Below are 21,789 nucleotides of genomic sequence, written 5' to 3'. Positions count from 1 at the left end.
AGCCAAAGCATCATTTTTGTTACCTCCACTGAGAAGTGGCTAGAATGAGAAATAAAATACTGCTGCCCCAAATGTGTTTGTCTGTTTAAGCTATGAAAGTTGTTTCATCCACATAAACAGATGCTGAGTGTTAAAACAAACTTCACCAATGCGAAGGAGGCTGCACATGGTTGGTTTCTGCATTTGACAGTAATGACTAAGACAGTTTTCCTTTATCAATGATTTTTCCTCTGATTTGCACCAAAGACAAAAACTTCCCTCTTAATACAAGTACTTTAGGAGTGCCAGAAACAAACTTTGTAAATTTTTTTAAACTTTTCAAAATTACCATTTTCCTACCTAAGCAAAGATAATTCTGATTTTTCTGACCTGTTTAATTAATTTCCAGCAGCAAGCTTTAATCCCAAGAGCATCATGTTTAACTGATCCTCTTTTTTACTCTATAAATGGATAGTAGCTGTTCTGAACCTTTCAGTAGTACCAACTGCACCTTATGCTCACATCTGCCCAGTGGAAAGCTGAGGAGTCACTCAGCTTGCCTCCTAGCACTGCGTTTGGCCCTTAGAGGAAAAAAGAAAACCAATGCAGATGAGTATCATTTTGTTTTGCACCATGGTCAGCAATTGCACTGCACAAATTGATTATGCAAACACACGTGATTCAGTAACACAAGGAATAAAAAGTCATCAATCACATCCGCTACAACTTCTCTTTCTTGGCCCTGCTTTACTGAAAACATGAAAATACCTGACCGGAACTGTAAACTTAAGCAAAGATGTAAACTCTTATATACTAGGGACAATTTGAAAAACTAGGGAGAAGATGGCAAAGACAATTTAACAGGGAACAGCAAGAGCACAGTGGAGAAGTGTCTATTGAGAATGTACCTTTTAAACAGTTGTTCCTCTTGTACAGGTCAAGGGCTTGGGAAGGAGTTCATTTAGCTACAGAAACATGTCTTTTGTAGCTCCCTCAGGAAACAAAGGACAAGGAAAAGTTCTCTGTATAGACTATAAACCCATCACTGAAATCAAATATATAAACTGAATATATTAAAGCTTTGAACTTTATTACACTTAATTTCTTCTGAGTATCTTACCCTTCTTTCCTGTTCAAGATAAACCTAAACATGAGAAATAGAAGGATAAAGGAGAACTCCACTAAATGTGGAGTACATTTCATCAGAGTCTGTGTAGGCCAGTTTGCCTCCCGTTACAACAATGTTTACTTCATCTCCTGCTTTGAGGTGAAGAACAAGGTGGAACGTCCCAGGACCACCACAGGTCCGTTTCCCCGAGTAGGGTTTGTGATACTCCAACAGTTCCCTTCTGTACCCAGCTGTGTGGAGCTGAGCCACACTTGCATTGGAGACGGATAGCACTGCTTCTACATACTCATCTCTCTCTGGGGCCAGCACGGCAGTGATCAGGTAGCGCCCTTCATATGGTGATGTGAAAATGCCTGCAGAAGAGAGACGGCTTTTCAGAGTTATTCAAAATGGGGACACCTGACCTCTCTAAGCACGATGACAAACATAAAGCTACATGGGTAGCTACGTACAGGTAACTGCACAAGGTCGGCCTAGATCAACTGACAACAGTCACGAAGACAAAGGAGCGCTGCTTTTGTGTTAGAGCCCACCTGTCCTCCAGGACATGACCAGGTCTTGTCAACATTCAAAAACGTCCTGGCCTAAGCAGCTCTCATGACTTGGAGCTGGATGAAGGTGTGCACAGCTGGATGCTGTGCAAGTCCCCAGTAGGTTGAGGCCCACCTAACACCCTCAAATGACATGACAGCCTGCTTGAGAAGGAGGCAGCCTGCAGGGATGGCCATTGGAGAGGCAGTGTGAGACACCCCCCTCCCACCTCTCCTCTGGGTGACCCAGCTGGCTAAGCTGCGGTGAAATCAGGATTAGTAAGTAAGGGTTAGGAAGGAATCTCACCTCTGCTACCTGGGCTCAGCTGGCCTGTGGTGGGGTGAGTAGCACAATCAGTTGTGCTGCCAGAGAAGACAGAGTGGTGAGCTGGGGCCTCAGTAGTACTGGGCAGTTGTGGAAAACCAGCCATGGCAAAGTGTATGTCTGTCCACATCCACAGGAGGCTTTTACCCCGGTGTGTCTGGTTTAAATGGACTTATTTTGTTGTTCAATGTGCCAGCAAGACCTGAGATAACCTCAAACCCTGGAAACCCATGCTACTGCCAGTCTATCATCTCTATGGGTCCATATTCTTTGGCTATTACCTGTATTGGGGTTATAATAGTCCCCGTCATTCACAAGCACTTTGTTAAAGTGAACCACGCCAGCATCACTGGAGAAAGGCTTCTGTGTGAGCCCAGCAGAAAACGACACCAGAGAGGGCGCAGCAGCAGCAGCAGGTCCTAAAATGAGTAACAACTTGAGTGAGAATCACATCAGGATGACAACACAGCCTTTTCCCTGTGATGGTTTATAATCCAATGTCTCTGTTCCTGCACATAACTCCCCTTAGACTAATCCTGTCAATTGAGGGATGCCAGAATTAGCAGAATACGTATTGCTGGCCCAGGTCCCAGGTGTCTCACCATAAAATTTACTGAGCACCATAAAGTTCCTGTGTTGGCCACAGTCTTTTTTTTTTTTTTCTTTTAAGAAAATAGTACATGGTTTCTAAATGCTGGCAGTGGAAATCTTGCCACATTTCAATTCTACAATGCTTCTGCCAAAGTCCTTCTTCAGGACTGAGGTTGCCCTTCAACATCTCCACTCTCTGTCACTATCACAACGGCAACAGGAGTGCTAAAGGTGTTTAGCTCACGCCAGCTTTCCTGGTCATGCTGAGAAGCTACACACAGCTTAGATCTCCTACCTTCTCAGCCAAAGGGTAGTGAAAAGAGATATAAGAATATATAACATTTCAGTATTAATGCAAAGAGGCTATTCTCTCACTCTGGCACTTCCCTTTTGGGTGAATTTTCACTTCACAATTTTTTTTCCTTTTCTCAGCAGATCAAACAGACACTTAGGCATTTTATAGTGGCTATCTGCTTCCTAGCTAAACACTGCTGTTAGACTAGGCTGGATGAAATACAATTTGGACAATTAAGACAAATTTTTACTTTTAACAGACTGACTTAATGCGAAAATACTTAATACTCAACCACTTATTAGTCCCATTTTAGTTACCTTCCCTTTAAACATTTCCCCTAAGGCAGTACACACTGCTAGAAGTAGTCAACTCTTGTTGCTTTGTTCAGGCAATTAGGTAAAAAACAAATGACCTTAAAGTTCTCCACGGTTGCTGCTTCACCCTGCTCCTTCTGCCTCCCATAAAATAAATGTTTGCCTTTCCCCTCTCCCTCTTAAGCAGAGATGCCCATCAGCAACAAGTACTCAATTCATTGAATCATAGAATATCCTGAATTGAAAGAGACCTGTTCAACCCCTGGTCCTGCACAGGACAGCTCCAAGAATCACACTGTGTTCCTGAGAGTGTTGTCCAAACCCTTCTTAAACTCTGATAGGCTTCATGCTGTGACCACTTCCCTGGGGAGCCCGTTCCAGTGCTCAACCACCCTCTGGGTGAAAAGGCTTTTCCTAATATCCAATCTAATCCAGATTATAGCACTTAAAAATTGAAGTTTAAAGGTGTCAAAACTTTTCCTAAAATGTAGATATGCTATCCTATCCACTTTTTTTCTGAATAACTCAGCATGGGGGAGTGGGAGGGGAAGGCAAGAGGAAGACATGCCTGCAAATTCAGAATTGGCAAATAACTACCTTGATTTCCCTTGGGGGCTGGTAACCAGCTGCCTCCTGTATCTTTAGAAATCTCATTCAGCATTTTGTCTCATGTTCAGAAAACAGACAGAAGCCCTTTTTCCTTACCCTTGCCTGCCAGTGTGCCTGCAGGTGCCCCGTAAGCTAAGATGAGGTTATTTGAAAGGACCAACATTAATTGCTGGAAGTTTACTTACTTAAGCAGCTTCTGTAGAATTCCACCACCTTAACACCACACTACTTACAGAAAGCATCTCTATGTATATGCTTACCCCAGGACTCAAATCAACTGAAAACACACCTCAACTTACTTCTTACTGGCTCACTCAAATGGTTTCTCTCCCCTGCAGTCACACTGCACAAGTATATGCTGCCTGCCCATAAACATTGCCCTCTGCCTTTGGAGCAACTATAGTCCTGTTCGGATTGCTGTCATCTGAATAAGGGAGTGACTCCTGTCCCGGTTTGCCACAACTTCCTTCAAGATTTTCCTTACTAATTGCTAGAACAGTTGTTAGAAATAACTATTTTCTGCTATGCTGCTGAAATTGTTTTAGATCTGCAGACTGGTTTAGCACACTATATGTATCTATTCAAAGTGGAAATCTTAAAACTGTCTAAATATCCTATAGGTCAGTTCAGGGGTCAATATAAGGAGGAGCAATGAAGACACACGGTATCTGTGCTCTCTTACCCTCCTCACTGCTTCCAGCTGGAGTTGTGCCTGTTCAAAGCTTTCACAATTCCTACAAACAGCTCAGCAGTGTTTTGCGGAACTTTACAGAGGGATGTACCACCCTCTCTTACATGTCACCCCTTGAAAACACTTTCCTTCATGCAAAGATCAAAGTTCAGCTTCTCTAGGCAAGGTCCAGGCTTGAAAACTACTTTCACTTAAGCAGTCAGTGTTGTGGAAGTATTAACACCAGAAAGAAAAATTTTAAAACATTTAAAAGCGGTGAACCACAGGCACAGCTCTGATGAGGAAACTGGTAGGCAGACAGAAAGTTTCACAAAAGATTCAACCCCAGTTTTACAGCTTCTAGGGGCAGAAAAAACTCTTTTTACTTCAGATGCATTCAAGAAGGTTTCACTTGAGATAGATATATCTGTATCTTTCTATATATATAGATAAATAAGAAGGAGTAGGTATGTCTGTTCTTGACAATCTAAGCTACATAATGCGTTCTGGGAAGTCAAAGAACTACAAAAGATGCATGGGTGGCCCTTATTAGGTTACATCTACTTCCACCCATCTGCTAGTTGTAATTCTGGTTCTCCACCTCTCTTTTGACTTCCCAGCACAGTTCATGCCTCCCACAGAGCCCAAGAGCCAGAAGGACAGAAAAGAAATAAAAAATATTAAGCAAAACAAAACAGCACACAGCATAGGCATTTGCCATCAAGGTGAAAGGAGAAAAAAATAACAGTGTGATGGTGCTGCTGACAATTGCTCAGCAACTGGAATGAAGATTGTTCAAGGACCTACACAGAAGAAAGACCACAAGTATTTAATTCACCAGCAGGCACTTTTGATTTCCTTTGAACATGGTGCAAGTAGGGAGGATTTGTCAGATTCACTTTTTTATTTTTTAATACTTCAGTTTGACCCTAATGTCTCATTTACAGGAACATTTTTTCTGCTTATGGTATGGCCATGCAGCACAGCATCACACTGATTTCCATGAGCCAGTGCTCAGTGAAACTGCTCTGCTAAGTCACAGTGTTTCTGATGGGGATGACACCTCCTTGTGTTATGAAGACACAAACTTTTCTCCAGAGTCTCTCGCTGCGGTCAAAGTGTAGGACTCAGCACTTGGTCTTGTTGAACCTCATGCCATTGGTCTTGGCCCATCTATCCAGCTGTAAGGCCAGATCAGGGATAGTGGATGTAAATGCTCCAACTCCACAGAAGTCTAACAGCTCTTTGCACCATTCTTACCTCTCTGTTTTCTGACTGTACCTGCCATTAAGGTTTGCAAGGCACTTGGGGGGAAGCTAAAGGACAGATCAGCAGGTATATCTTATATTTAGATAGGTCTTCAGGGACACGGATCAGGAAAAGGAACTCCTCGGCGAAGCCCACCTCTCTCTGGATGCCAGGGTGATAACTGTTCCACCAACATGTTCCACCAAGCAGCAGACGGGTGCACTGCCTGCCTCACCAGCTACTGTTTCACACAGTTTTAGCATACACTTATTAAAATATTGCTGTCTATAAACTGCAATAAATTGTACAAAGTGGAAGAAAACCCCCAGGAAATCCATTTATCACAGAAATCTAGACATCTATATTTGCTTTGCTGGTATCAAGATAAATTAATGTTTCTTTACTTCTTATCCTCTTCCAGAAACCTCATCTATTGCTGCTTGTTCTTACCACCAATCCCCAAATGCAAAAACATTGCTTTAAGGCTTGATGGATTTTTAATTAGAATGTATAAATATCAGAATTACAGTGTGAACTCTTTACAACTCTTTTTTTGTCAGTCCCCAGACCAGTCTTTACAACGTGTTTTTGTGATTTTGTTATGGCCATCAAACTAAGTCCCAAGGGTAGGATTTTGGATTCCATAAAGCCCTTATGTTTTATTTCCATCTATTTCCCATATTTCCTCAAACAAATTTAGATGAAATCATTCTTTCTGAAGAGGGTGTGGAAATATTCACTTTGATCGAGGATACCATTCCCCAGGGTTTGATAATATCTTAAGTATGAAATTGCAGGGCTGGCAGCATCTAATCAACATATTTATCAAGGCCAACTAGCATGTCATACAAATCTATAAATGAATTGCAATATTAACAATTATAAAAAATAAAAAACACCCTACCAAACCAAGAAAACTGTGTTTTGAATCCTTTAATCTGTGGCTGTCAGTGGACAGCACTTTTGCTTTCACTGTAGTCAGGAACACAAGCCTTGGTGATTCTAACAAAGCCAGAAACTTTCCCAAGAGGAGAATCAACTCATGTACTACGCTAAGGCATTTACAGTTCTTCAAGATCTTAGTCTTGGCCTTATCCATATCTTATTAAAGAAATATTAAAATCGGCAGAAATATATCTTTATTTTCTCATTTAAAAGGCAAATAAAAAGGTCTGTACTAACATTTGTTAGAAACTACAAACCCTTTGTATTTAAAAAACACACTGAAAGTAACAAGAACCCAAGATGAATTATTTTTCAAAACCTAACCCCCTTCTCCCCCGCCCCATATTTGTAAAGTATGCAGGTTCTGCTTTGATGCGTACATATAGCAAAAATCAGTCAGATTTTCCTCAATGCTAAACTTAAATACTAAAAATCAGCACTTTTTTCTTTCAACCATGACTTTCCAGGGACTGAAATAAACATTAAACACCTGTGTGAAGAATTTCTAGGAAACAACACCTTACCTTGTGAGTCCGTGGTAGGAGGAGACGACTTTGGATATCCTACAAAGGAGAAGTAGTATGTGTGACTCAGTACATAGCAGAGTTCATTATGACCAATATCACTGCAGTCTTCTGAAAAGATCCTTGGTTACTGAACAGCAACCTACCCAAATAGCTACCAAACAGCACCCCTTATGAAATGCTCAATTATCATTAAACTGGGGTGGTCATGGCAAAGAAAACCAAGTTATTACTTCAATGTACTAAATCCACTGCAAGCATTATGGAAAGAAAAAAATAATTTAAGTTTCCCTAGTGGCAAAGACTGCTGTAGTTACCAGGGATTTTACATCAGTTCTGTTGACCTCATGCTTTGTGCAGCCTTGGAAAAGCAACAAAACTGGCACTGAATGTGTTTCTCCTACTTCTATAGCCAGCTGCAGGCTGCAAAGGCCCATTCACAAATCATCTCTGCTGTAAACCCATTCTCAACAGTAAGGAAGGTAAAAGTGGCTGGTAAAGCACAACAGATCTCAGTGTCACTTCTCTAGCCAGACTTGGCATGTCCATCGCACTTAGCTGGGAGTGATTCACTACCAGTTTGGTTCTCTCACCTGGTGCTCCAGCATACCCTTCAGCAATGGGCATGGTACTTTGACCAGCCTGACCATCCGCACTTCTAAGCCGTCCTCTTCCTGACATCAAAACTGTGCCAGGAGGCCCTGCCTCTCCAGTCTCCAAGATGATCCCGGTTGTTCCAGGCAGAAGTGGCACAACTCCTGACCCTGGCAGCACTGGGCGTGGAGGAGGTCTCAGCTGTGGTGGCTGGAGTGGGGTCCTGTGTCGAGGGGGTTGTATCCTTGGCCTTGATGGCAGCAGGGATATGCCAGGATGGGGCTGCACGGGTGGCCTTGGTGGCAATGGCTGCCATGGTACTTCTGCTCGCCCTTTGAAATGATGGAAGAGGAGGAAAGATACAAATTTATTTGCCTAAAACAGTAAATAAAATGGCATAGTTTTGTAAAATAAACACTTTAAAACAAAACAGGGCTCGGTTGGAGGCCACCTGTTCCCTCAGACCCAAGACTGCACTGGCAAAACTCCATTCCACTCTTGCAGTACTATAGACTGCCCTCTTTACCAGCCTGTGTGACACAAGGAAAGGACAGTCTGGGGACAGGACAAGCAGCAGTCGAATAACCCATGAACATTCATTCAACCACTAGACCAGTTTTGACTTTCTGCACCTACTCCCACCAGTACCTTCATCTCCACTGCGTGCTCTCTCTCTCTCTATCTACTTTCACTTCAGTTCTGCTCAACCCCTCACACCCACTGCGTACTCTGCAACTCTGTACTCACATAACTCCTAGCACAAGGCTGACTCTTCAGCATGACCATAAAGAAAATTATCCACAGCAAAAAAAAAATCAGTAATGAGCACAGCTTATGAGACTTTTTTTCCTTACTTTAAAAAGCAATGAACTTTAAATTCTAAGTGCTTCCATTACTAATATTTTCTGACAATGAAGGCAGAACCCTAGGATATAATCTACCAGAAAACTCTTTATTGTTTAAAGTGAAGAGATACCATTAAAAGACTTTTCCACTAGGGCAGCCAGCTCATATGACATCAGGGTTGAACAGCACTGACATGGCTACATTTGTGTCTGGTGTATCTAAGCCCTTTACAGGAATTATGACATTCATAAAAATGAAGTCCTAGATGACATTTAAGGCTGAAATGTCCTCCCAAGAATAAAGGTGAATTACATCTACACTAAGAACAGAAATCTACAAATGTGTAGATTTCAGCAGATGCAATGACAGCTTTTATATAGAATAATTAGAATTTCATGCTAAATTAAACTTCAGCATAGGTTACTCTGGTTAGGTGCAGGGAGCAATGTGAGTTTCTGTGGAAAAAAACCCCATTGCAAATTCATCTGATGAAACTTATCAGACTCTGACGTGTCAGAAACACGTCAGAGATGCTTGCCATGGTCCACAGTGGAGACCACCTCTCTGAGGTCTCAGTGGTCACAGTGAAGCACTTCAATTCAGCACAGTCCAAAATCAGCCTGGGTAAATTCATCAGTGGCTAAGGTTAAACCACCTGGCTGTGCCTAGAAGCAGATTTGGTGTGGGGCTTCCCCTGGCTCTGCTGTGCAGCTGGGGACCCCAGGAGGGCCTTACACTGCTCCTTGGGGCAAGAGCTTACAACCAAGTCATGCAGGGATTGTCCAAGACGCATGGCTGGGGTTTGGACAGTGTCATCGCAACCACATGCTGTTTTGTGACTACTCAGCACCTGCACTTTACCCTTGTGAATCCCATTTCTTGTTTTCAGTCTCATGAGAAGTCCACATAAGCCTTCCAGAGTTCTGGGAGGATGTCTGAAGTCATAGTCTCGCACCACCTGCATTCATTTGCTCGATATGGCTGCTGGAAATAAATCTCCCTGAGCTTTGCTGGCTGACTTTCACTGTCATGAGAATTGAAACTTACACAGGCAGTGCACCACAAAGCTGGGCTAAAGCTCTCTTGATAACTGTTCACAAGGCAGAGGCCTAAAGAGTGCAATGTTCACTTCATACAGGTTAAAATTATTTTCAGAAAAATCCCAAGATTAAAAAAATCTTGGAATTTTTTTCAAAAAAAAAGCCTTTAAGTATCAAAGCGAATTGTTTAACAGAATTATTAACTTAGTAGAGACAACTTCTGTCCACAGCAGCATTAATTTAGACCTTCAACTAAGATCTTCAGATTAACCTCACTCAAAACACAAACTGACAAAATACTTGGGATGCATGTACTTGTCATTTCTTGAGTCAGTTATACTGAGCTTTATTAAGACAATTATTTGAAATTACACTGGGAAAATGTATACATTTATATGTTTGTTTTTCTAGACCTTTAAATAACAATCAACAGCTGAAATCCCATATCCTGAGCAAACTGCCTCCTTGCACACAACATCAATACCGCAATACCCAGAACTATCCCATCTCCGTAAAACTAAATCCAGAATCACCTGCCTAAAGCTCAACTTAAAGTAGAAGTAATCAGATATGTGCGAGTTGAGAGTAATCCGGTCTGCCACCTTTGCCAACCTTTTGGCCTCTTCTACTGAGATGCATCATAGCAAGACAAAGTACCAATAAATCACTAGATAAAGATGGTAACATTGGAGTCAACCTATTCTGACACTGAATTCCATAACACACATTGTCAATTCACAAGGCAATGAGAAAATGAACCCTTGATGAAGGCTGGGGGGAATCTAGCTGGACCTGCTTTAACTTTGCTGAGCAGCACATGAAACAGAATCTTCCTCATCATCTTCTCATTTGTCTAGGAATGCAAAGGATAGAGCTGAGATCATTCCACAGCTAGGAACACTAACACTGTCCTCAGCAGAGACGGCCTTGCTGCTCTGGCTGTCATCACTGTTGTGAGTGACAATGTGGTTACCATATCACATACCAGCATCTTCTCTCAGATGCTCATCCACAACTAAAAACCGAAGGAAAGATTTTCCTCCTTGGTTGAAAATAAGACTGCTTTTGTTCTCCTCTTCCTTCAGTTTGTTCAGACAGTCAGCTTTAATCTGCAAGTTACTTCACTGAAGGAGGAATTATTTGCTGGGAAGGACAATGAGCAGCAACCTGGATGCATGAGGTGGGCGGACCTTTGGGGATGCATTTGTTTCTAGAGTATCATTCTGCTCTGATCATGCTCTCCTCGGTCCCCTAAACACACAGAAACAAAGTGTATAAAGCAAACTAATGAGTAAAGGAATCTGTCACTGCACCCACAAGAAGCCAAAAAGGCCTCATGTGAATTTTCTTATAGATACCAAGGGGATTTTACAATTACGCCGGGAAGCAGCATTTTGCACAAGCTCACAGGGAGCCCAGAGGAATTGACTATTATGACTATGACTATTCACACTGCACCATTAAGATTTTTATGTTGCCTTTTATTGATGCTGTAATGCAAAGCACACATTTGGTTTCTTAGACCATAACTTCATCAGACAACATTTTGCTGTTGCTTTCAAAACCCTGCTACAGAGACAATTACCGTAGGAATTGCAGTTCAGGTCAAATAACCGTAACCAAAGCAAACTGCACTCCCAGCATGGTATCTGGCTGCAAGACCACACTTTGATCCCTGGAAAACTTCATGGACATATATGAATAGGCAGTAATTAAAAGAGACCACTGACTTTAACACGGCTTTCAGTTTCGTGCCATTTGAAGAGCAAACGTACTCACAGAGAGGCACAGAGTGCAATGAGAACAACTTACCCTACGAAATAGGGAGCGGGGGGCAGCCGCCATTTAGTGTGGATGAAAAGCTACAGGATCATACTACCTAGGAGAGCATGTCATGCATGGTCCCCTAAATGCTTAGAGCAGACCACCGCCTTGTGTGAGGCAGGACATTGCACTACCTTCACCAGGAATTATAACAAATTAAATACATTTCTGGCCCCTGGGCTCATATCTGATGTACAATCATTCACTGGCTTGTTAGTTTGGATTGAGGCACTTGAAACCCCTTAATAAAAACATTTGGAAGAAAACATAGCCATATTCCTAAGATCACTGTCATTTGACTTTGCTCAGGTTTACAGTGTGCTGGGCTTTCACTGCTTGATGAGATTTTATATTCTATTCCTTGCAATATATCCTTGCCCTACTGCCCTCAACAACTTTATTAGTAACAATTGGATTCTGTTTCGGCCCTTCTGAAGTCAAATGACATCATTTGAATGCTACAATATGCTGGCAAATTGTGCATAAGAAATTCTACACTGATCCAAGTCCAGGACTGTCAGTCTTCCTTTCAAATAACGTTGGTATCAGAGACAATGCTGCAGATCACAGATGTAAAAATAGTTTAAGCCATACCCCAACTCACGTTACAGCGTTCCCAAATCACTTCCAAAAAAGGCTCTTCTGCCAAAATGTTTCTGCAACTCCAGCTTTCAAAACTTACTTAGACTGCTGTGCCAGATAGTGTTATTATAATTGGAAACATTTGGGAACTGAAATGTGTGCTTCACAAATCCTTCAGAGGCCAGAGGCACTCCATAGCAGCAAGGGATGCTCAGAGTGCCTGCACCCCAGATCCAGCAGCAGCATCCTTCCATAGACTTTTAGCATCCAATGGTAGATGGAGAGGTCTGCCCTAAAGCAGCATTATTTTATGGAAAGTCAGGTGTGCTGAAGCTTTAATACACTGTAATAGGGGCTGAAAAATGCAACCCGCAAGGTCACTTGAACATCTGCTTTAAAGAGCAGAAGAAAGATTACTGTGTGTATCTTGGACCTTTCTCCAGTGTCGTTCCCCAGTGCAAATTAATTTTGGGCAACATGGATGAGAAACAGGATTACACAGATACATCATACTCCATTTTAATGGGGATTTGCAAGATCTAGGAGTAAAGGTCCTAATCCTGTTGAATTTAAGTCAAGATGACACGAAAAGAATTATCTGAAAATTATGGACCCTCTTCATTCCTTTTCACTTCTTCCTTTAAAGGAAGAGAAATGTATTTTTTTAAAATTTCACACAAAACTTCTCACCTCAGAAGGATTTTTGCATCAAGTACTGCAATACATTTGGTTTTAAACAATTCAACAAAAGAAACACATCTATTATAGGCTTTCAAGTCTCTGCCTTGGAGTGAGAAGAATAGTTTTCCCTAAAGAAATTAGTTTCAGACCCTTCATGAAGCACGACTTGTCCATTCAAGGACAAGTGCTCACAGTCTTGCATTTAATCTCTCCCAACCACCATCAGCTGCAACAGCCCACAGGCTCTTCCCTCAGCACCTCTCCTAATTTTAGGCCAGTCAGAGAAATTTGCCTCTTATTTATCTCATACATGTACAAAATTAAAACCAGAAGCATCAACCAGCTGAGGAGTGCAGTTTCAAAGCAGCCTCCAATTCTTATGTTTTTGTGTCATGCTAGCAGAAACAGGAACTCAGCTTCCTTCTGTAAACTTTGACTCTCTCAGCAAAACAACCCATTGCTAAAATTTGGAGCAAGAACTGCAGAGGGAACAGAGCGGCTTTTGTCAAGGTCCCTAAACCTTCATGGCAAGGTTCACCAGCATGCTGAGGTTACCATTTCACGGTATTTTGAGCCAAAGGGAATGTGCCCCTGCTTCTCATCTGCTCTAATGCAAACTTTAAACCACCTGCGGAGGTAGATTTGTACTAACATGTTGCACTACCAACAGAAGTGGCTGAGGTGTGAAAACAGTGCCAGCTGGGGTCTGCCAACTATTGCCAACTACCTTGTGGGAATGCAAACTTCTGTGAGAGTTATGAAGAAGAATTCTTATATTGCCATGCCAAGATATGCCAGAGCTTGTTTATGAAAGTTCTAGATCAAAGAGTTGGTGCTGAATTATAATCATTAACTCATGCTAAGAACACAACTGAGAAAATCCGGGGATAATATGTATTATCAAAATAAATTTGAATTACTCTGACTTGATTTTCTCCATTTACTTTTCAATTTTTCCTGAGGCATGCAGAATAATCTCACACAACAGCATAAAACAAAAAAAGAAAAAAAATTAAATCAAATTAACTGCAATAAGAGCCACAGACAATCATTACTTTAAACGCACGAATCAAAAATACTACTTTTCCCACTCTCTTTATTCTGTCTCAAAGTAAACATAAAAGCATGTAAGACTTCTTTTTTGGGTTTTGGCTTTTTTGGAGGATACTTTTAAAAGCACTCAAAGTACTCTGTGGTGTTCTAGAGCAAAGAGCCAAAATTAGAGTCACTGTAAAAACAAAGTAGTAATTGTGTAATATTAAGTTTTCCCTCCCTTGTTTAGCTCCTTTATAAAAGTTTCAGAAAGGAAAGCCAATTGAAAGACAAACAAACAAAAAAATGGGAAAAAAAAAGGAATAAACTTACTTGTGTCAGACTGAGATTTCAGCACATCTTCAATGCCTGTGGTGATTTTGGAGACCTGACTATGAAACTGTTGGACAGAATTTTTGAGGCCAGAAATATCTGTGGAATGAGATGCTATAGTTCCATTCATTTCATGGATGCAGTTCCATAAGCTGCTCACGTGTTTATTCAGACCTTCTTTTATCCTCTGCAAGCTATCTGAGACAGAGTCGAGCTTGCCGCAAGCTTTTTCAACATGTGAGACTCTGCTCTCAACATCCGAAACGCCCGCCTGGATACCTTGTGTCTTTTCTTTGCACTTGCTAAGATCATTCAGGACATGGTCATTCAACTGTTCTAGCCTCTCTTTCACTTCACCACAGCAACTCTCACTGGGATGAGCAGTTTGATTTGCAAATGTCCTCTGCATTTGATCAATTTTTCGGAAGACACCTCGTTGCGTTTTTCTACATGTGGAATTGACACCCAGAAGCTGCTCCTTGCAGCTACTCAAGCCATCTTGAAGATTTTTCATATCTTTATCGATGACATTTAGATTATACCGGAATACACGTACGTCTCTTTGCATTTTCTGAATGTCACGTTGGTTACCCTTAATTAAGTTGAGTTTCTCATTAAGAGAGCTATTTAGAGACTGCAGAAGAACAGAGTTATTCTCTGTTTTCAAAAGCAAGTGACTGTACTTGTCGTTACAGTTTTCTATCAGTTTCTGAAGGTCCTCCATACCTTGTGGTGCAGACTGACATTTCTGTCCACAGAGCTGTTCAAATGACAGTAGTTTGTTCTTCAGGAAATCAATCTCTGCTGTAAATTGCTCATTTGCAAATCCTGCGTCACTGGGCAAGATGGGCCCAGGGTTCATAAACATTCCATCCGGGTCCGTGGTATTAGCGATCTCTAAAATAGTGCCACCCAGCCTGACCTCTAGTGCCCGCAGCTTTTGGTCAAACAAGTCTCTCAGTTCATCTACCTCAGCAGCTATAGCACCGCGGAGAGTTTCCTCAACGTAAAAGCAGTGTTCTTCAGCATTTCGTTCTGTAATATTCATCCTCGCATCAAGCTCCTCCAACCTCTCGCCAAACATGTCTTCTAGATCTGGAGTTGACAATCGAATGATTTCATTATCTATTCTGACATTCAAGATCCTATGGGCTTCTGCAACTCTGTCAATCTTCTTATCTAAATCTTTTATCTTTTGGTCAAAGTCATTTCTCTCACCCTCATTGCAACAACGGGAGTCGTTTGATGGAATCTGAGTTCGGAGAGTATTTATTTCTTTCCTCAAATCATTCTCTTTTCCTTTTATAACATCAATTATCCCTACACAGTTATTTTCATTGTCATCACACTGCTGCTGAATATCCTGTAGTTTGTATTCACAGGAGTTCTTCAGATCTGACATTTTCTTTTCAAATCCTTCCATTATTTCTTGTCTGAGGGACTCAAATTTTGAGTCTATATACTCCTGATAAATATTGTCACTGGGCATTGTTATTGTAGGTCCTTGTGCTGCCTCCTGCAGTTGTTTTAATTGTCCTTCATAGCCTTTTACTTTTCCATTCAGTTCCTCCAGCTCATCATTCCTCACCTTCAAGGCTTCTTTGACCTCAGCTAGCTCAGACTTTATATCTTCCATTTCAAAATCAATAAAAGGGTCTTTTTGATCTTTATTGTTGTGGAGTCCAGGCAGATGAATAGCATCTGTTTCACCACTAACCGCACTGTCAGGCTCTGGGCGGTCGTAAAGGTTGTTCAGCCAAGTGACCAACATCTTACTAGCATCTTCTTGTACAGTCAACTTCAGGTTTTCATTCACACCTGCCACAGAGGACTGAAGTTCAATCACAGATCGTGTAAGTCTAAACAATTCATCCTCAAGAAACTGCATTCTCTTCTCATATGCTGGAGCCTCTGGCACTTCCGTTGGTTCTGCATCTGTTTCACAGAAATAACAGACAAGCTCTGGATGTAAACATTCCCACTGTCACTTGCTTTAATCAGCTGTGGTTAATTTCACTTTTCTTTAAAACCAAATAATGATTTAATTTGCAGAATGCTTGTTGCCTTTTCTGTTCTTGTTTTCAGTAGTTTATAATTAACACATTATCAAAACCCCTCCAAACTAAAAAGTTTTAGCACATTGACCGACTCCTGTCAAGATACGAGGGCAATAAATAAACTGGCAAGCAGAACTGCCCTTCTTGTTCAGCAATGAATCTAAGCTATAGTATATATAACAGACCATTATAGATCCATACACATCACAACACAATCACCTTGGAACCGCTGCATCTCCTATAACAATAAATTTGCTCCCGAATTCCCACTGAAAACTTCAGTGGCAGCCAGCCATTTATTTGCCTGAAATGGATTTTTGCTCCAGTATTTTACTGAACTGGGGTCCAAATATACATCCCATATATAAGATTATGAGATGGGGTTCTGCAAGGTACTCCAGCTACCACACTTGCTTCATATGCAATTCTGGATGTTCGGTTTCAGGCAAAATGTGTGACAATTGCAGAAAATCCAGAACAACAACAAAAAAAGAAATATTATCAGACGTCAAGAAAGGATAAACTTCAGGAAAAGTCAAAGTAATTTTTTATTTAGTAATTTTTTATTCTCTAGAAGAGAATGTTTTATTATCATCTTCTGGAAATAATGTTTTAGGTGGGCTAAAAATTATTTTAAAAGGTTATTTTTAAAGCAGGTGTATAATCTATAGGACTAGTTTGAAAGCATGTTTTAAGTCATTCAATACATTCCACTACACAGAAGACACATGTGGAAATCTGACTAAGTGCTATATGTGACACTAATCTCCAATTATGTTGGAAAAAGTCCTTCAGAAGGAAACATCTGTTTATCATTTTTTGTTAATGGAGAAAAGGTATAATACAGCAGTAACAGCACTCCTTCTTGCCCTTTCAGAAGACAGTATCATACTCAAATGTCATTTATTCTTTAAAATATTCTTTGAGGAACTGAGGCTTATCCTTACTTATTCCCTTACTCCTTACTCTTAAGGTAGGTAATCTAACATAAATCTGTAAAATCTACACAACCTTGAACAAAACACTGTGAAACTGCAAGGGACCACTATGTATAATCAAAATTAGTACCTACTGTGGGGGTTTTTTGTTTTAATAGTAGTTCTTCTTATTATTTTTTTTTTCCTCAACATTGGAGAAACCACAGAAAAAAAAATCCTGCAAATTCTCACAAAAACTCCAGTCTTAAAACAAAGATTTTCTGGAACCCTGAGTAGTCAGCTGGCATTTCCAGCCAGCATTCTACAGCCCAACCCTCTGTTGTTCTTCAGGAAATTCTCTGTATCAAGACTGCTATTGCCTGGCTATTATTTTGCCACCACACAGCGTCTTCCATACGGTATTTGTACCTGCCAGTAGTTGATTTTAATAGAAACCATAACGGTTCTTATTCTTAAAAGACAGAACAAGAAAGCAGACATGATCACGCCTACCAAAATTCAACCCAAAACTTACCTACGCCTTTCTTCACAACAGCTTTCGCTGGTGTTGTGGGACGTCGAGCAGTGTTTGGCTTTTCTGCTGGTCCTTCCCTGCAGTCTTCCCCTTTGTACCCAGGACAACATCTCCATTCTAGCTCTGTCACTGTCTTATATGCAACTGTGTACCGAGGTCTGAAACTCGTTCGGTATCTGCCAAAACAGAAAGCATTTTAAACGACCTACAACCTAACCAGCTATTTGAATTAAAGTAAAAATTAAAACAGATTTTGGTTTTTTTTTTCCCCAATGAAAATCAAATATTTTCATCTATGATTCATTTTCTGCTTCAAACATCAAATGAACAAACATTTCTGTCTAGGTTTTAAAGTTACCTGCACTCGACACAGTCACGTCAGGAAAAACAAATATTGGCATGGAATAAGGGTTTTCATGTATGAGCAGAGGGATAAAATGTTGTGGCAAGTGAAGATTCAACTTCTCAGACACCACTGAGAGTAACAGTGACCATCAATGTATTATTCTATAAATTCAAAACCTTTTTCCTCTAATAATTGCTTTTCATTGCAAACCCACCCACGGGGCTCTTCTGGACATCAAAAAATGTTTCTGCCCGCTTCGTTCCACTTGTCTTTCCACAGTCTTTACTTAAACCATTCATCAGCACGCATATGTACAGAGCAGTCAAAGCTGGAAGGGATATTCCAGAGGACAAAACGCTGAAAGCATGACTCAGACAAGGACATGAAAGAAGGAGTCAGATGAAATGCTAAACCAACAAAGAAATCAACTCTTTCCTGCTTCATTAGTTAAGATGAAAAGGGTGTGGCAGACAAACCTATGCACACATTATGTACATACAATCTTGAGCTTCCCTGATTAATTACTTTCTTTAACCATAGACTTCTTCCATAGCTTTCCTTCATACACACACTGCATGTTCACCTGTGGTCAGACACTATGGTATCCCACCAGACTATAACCAGAGGCCCTGCTATTTTATAAAAACTAAATCAATTTAAGGTACAGCTCATTTCAGGTTGAGAGAAGAGGAAAATGAGGAAAACAGGGATTTGCTGCCTGAGCTCTATAAAATTGCATTTTTGGAATACAGAGAAACAAAAAATCCCCATTTCTCACATGAATTCCTTTCTCAGAGTAAAACTAGCATCACACTACTAATCTCCCTACAGCATTTTCAGATCTTTTTTCCTTACAATTATTTCAGATTATAACAACAGGTTGCACTCATTTCATGAATGACAGGCTCACTTCACAGCTGAGATGTCTCTAAAATAGTAATACTGGCAGAATAAATTCAGAACAGTGGCAAAGGACTCTACAGGAGCTCTGAAACAGATTTCACCCATAGCCTGGCTGGGCTCATAGGGAGTGTCTCTTGGGACAGAGAGAATACAGTACAGAACAGGCACTAAGAGCAGCCATACTATCACACAAAAATCACCTACATACTTCATTAAACACTGTTGTATTAATTTGCAAAATTCCTTATTGGTTAAAAAACCCCCAATATTCAGCTATCAAATGGAAAGAGTTAAATTCTTACACTGACTGTGAAACAGTTTCTATTCAAAGTGACAGAGTGAGAGTTAGTTTAACTGTTACCCTTCAAAGCTCCTCTTGCCACGGGTGCAAAAAATTGCTAAAATAATTCCATAATTTTTTTATTCAGCATATTTCACCTCCAGATACATAATTTTAATATAATGTCCCACATCTCACAGACATTTGCTGTGCCTTTTCAGTAAGGTGGTTTAACAAACTTGTGGCAGGGTGGTTAAAATGTTTACTACTTATTATGAATTTTTTTCTTTTCCAACCACACCTTTCCCAATTCTGTCACAATATATTCTAATTTTTGCATATACTCAGTGTTGTTTTGCATTATTAATTTGTTTATGGCTTCTCATTTAATGGGAAAAAGTTACTTTCTGGGCCAAGAGTATCTTATTCTAATAAGCCTCCTGATTACAAAGGAAAGCAGGGGCAGGCTATGCTGTATCTCTTGTCTATTAGCTGGTCATAACTACAGTGGTTTGCTGGGGCTGTCAGCTTTTCAGACTCTGACTCGGAGCACGTAAACTCAATATGGGTTTCCAATCTTTTTTTTAACCTTCGCAACACCATATATGAAACAGCTGTAGCAGCTCATCATTTCTTCTACAATTTTCACTGAAACATCTGCTGAATCCTGCTTACAAATATAAAGTACAGACATCCCCAAGGTCAAGTGCTTTAAAAATTAAATAGAGGAGTGCAACGTAGAGGGCACCACTGGGAAGAACAATATCCCGGCCACCCAGGAACTTCCTCTTCCTTCTCCCTTATCTAAAGTATTAAACCACATCTTGTCGAGATAATTTGGGTTTGAATCCTTTCCTTCCAACTAGCTGCCAGAGTCAGGAGCAACAGGATTAGCTAGACACTTGAGTGTTTTGAAGTGGTTTTGAGAGTCATTACAACCTCTCTCACAACTACCACATTACTGAAATGCAAACTTTGAACTTCCAGATCAATGTTCACATGCCGGAAATGGTTGTACATACTTTTCTCTGATTTCCATAAAACACTTAACTGCTCCAAACTTTGTGTGTGTTCCTCTCTATACCTTCAGGGCCAACCCCCTTCCTGAAAATTACAGTATTTTGATTATTTTCAAACACCTCTCTATTTTCCTAACAAAGTTTTAAGAACATAGCTGAAAGTAATTTTATAAAAGGAATAAGAACTAGTTTTATGCAAACTGTGCACTTCTTTGCTTAAATTACAGAACGAGGATTGTCTATCGTATTTTTGACAAGTTTCTCTTTCTATACCTTCTCTATAGTCATACTCATCAACATAGACACCTTAAGATGACTTCAACATTTAGACAAATCATGAGACACAAAAGAAGAATATAAACAAATAAAAAGAAATCAAGCTTAATATTTCTCATATGTGAAATTTTTCTAAACTCCATCTTAAAAATAAAAAATAAGCATGTTTGACATTCTTACTTTTTTTTGTTTCATAGTTTCATGATTCTCAGAGGCATAAAATCCCTCAATATGATTTAATAAATTATCTGAAATGCAGAATAATTCTCTTATTCTAAATTATAAAATATAAACACTGTGCATCTACACCTTTTAAAATGTCCTAGCGGTCCATTTCTTACAAATTCTTGCCAGTTTGAAAACTTAAGCAAATACACAAATTGGATCTGTTTTGATTTCAGATATGGCACATCAAATACAGACTAACCTGAATCCTAAACCACAATTCTCCTAGAGCAAAAACAAGCTAGAATCAGAATATTTCAAAATCTGGATCTAGAACAGCTTTCATATTTCACATTTTGAACTATGCTAACAAGAAGCTATACTCATGGATGGCTCAGAAATGAAAGTTGGATTTACTTACCAAGAACTATTCCTTCTCTATACTGCCTGTCCAGCTGAATGAATCATAGAGCTACTCCCATTTCCTCCAGGAAGGCTAGTCATGTAAGGCTGGGAAACAGGAACTTACAATAACACTTTTCTAATGTAAATTCAGTCAAATAAAAATTTCTTTAAAATCACGGCTTTATTGATGCAGCTTCTCTACTAATGATATACTTCATACAGAGTTGTTGTGCAAGTTGCCCATGCAAGGAATGGTGCCACTGTGCCAACAGTGTCCAGCTGCACTGATAAATGACAGTCACCAGCAGGCATCCAGCCCAAGGGAGATTCTCAGTCATATATTAAGTTTTTTAAAGCGAGAACTTTGCTTGCTTAATGAATTTCAGAGCAGGAGCTGGAGACTTCCAGGATTTTGCTAGGATATAACAGTCTAACAGCATTGAGCACAGTGTATTATTGGTTACAGTTCTAACAAAACAAACCATGGCTTCCTGCGAGGGACCACATCCTGAGAATAATTTGTGATTCTATGTATGGGAAAGACATAGGACTGGGAGCTACCAGAATATACAAATCAGACATGTCTTTATTAAATTCTTCAGTATTCTGAATCCAACCACTCATAGTCACAGCAAATGCATAACATACAATCACAAACACACAAAACTTTAAAAATGCACTCCTGTAGCCAGAGATACAAAATGCTGGTTCTCTATGAAGCTGGGTAGAGTTACATGGTTAGAATGTATCATCAATTTTCACATCGTGTATCTGGTAGGTGTAAATCTTTACAGA

At 40.2% G+C, this 21,789-nt stretch overlaps 1 protein-coding gene across 1 annotated transcript in view; it reads right to left on the bottom strand.

Moving 5' to 3' along the window:
• Positions 1–431: 431 nt before the first annotated feature.
• The window catches only part of EMILIN2 (elastin microfibril interfacer 2), a 31,400-nt gene continuing 10,042 nt past the window's right edge, over positions 432–21,789 (bottom strand). Inside the window, exons 3-8 of the mRNA XM_017831532.1 lie at positions 17,601–17,776; positions 14,092–16,026; positions 7,753–8,085; positions 7,160–7,198; positions 2,245–2,382; positions 432–1,461 (exon numbers count right to left, since the gene is read on the bottom strand). Coding sequence (XP_017687021.1) covers positions 1,124–1,461; positions 2,245–2,382; positions 7,160–7,198; positions 7,753–8,085; positions 14,092–16,026; positions 17,601–17,776 — 2,959 coding nt within the window. The 3' untranslated portion in view covers positions 432–1,123. The remainder of the gene's footprint in view (positions 1,462–2,244; positions 2,383–7,159; positions 7,199–7,752; positions 8,086–14,091; positions 16,027–17,600; positions 17,777–21,789) is intronic.

The sequence above is a fragment of the Lepidothrix coronata genome, unplaced genomic scaffold, assembly GCF_001604755.1.
Source record: "Lepidothrix coronata isolate B3197 unplaced genomic scaffold, Lepidothrix_coronata-1.0 Scaffold6, whole genome shotgun sequence".
Lineage (NCBI taxonomy): Eukaryota > Metazoa > Chordata > Aves > Passeriformes > Pipridae > Lepidothrix > Lepidothrix coronata.
Note: the sequence above shows the minus strand (reverse complement) of the source record. Positions and strands in the feature narration are given on the sequence as shown.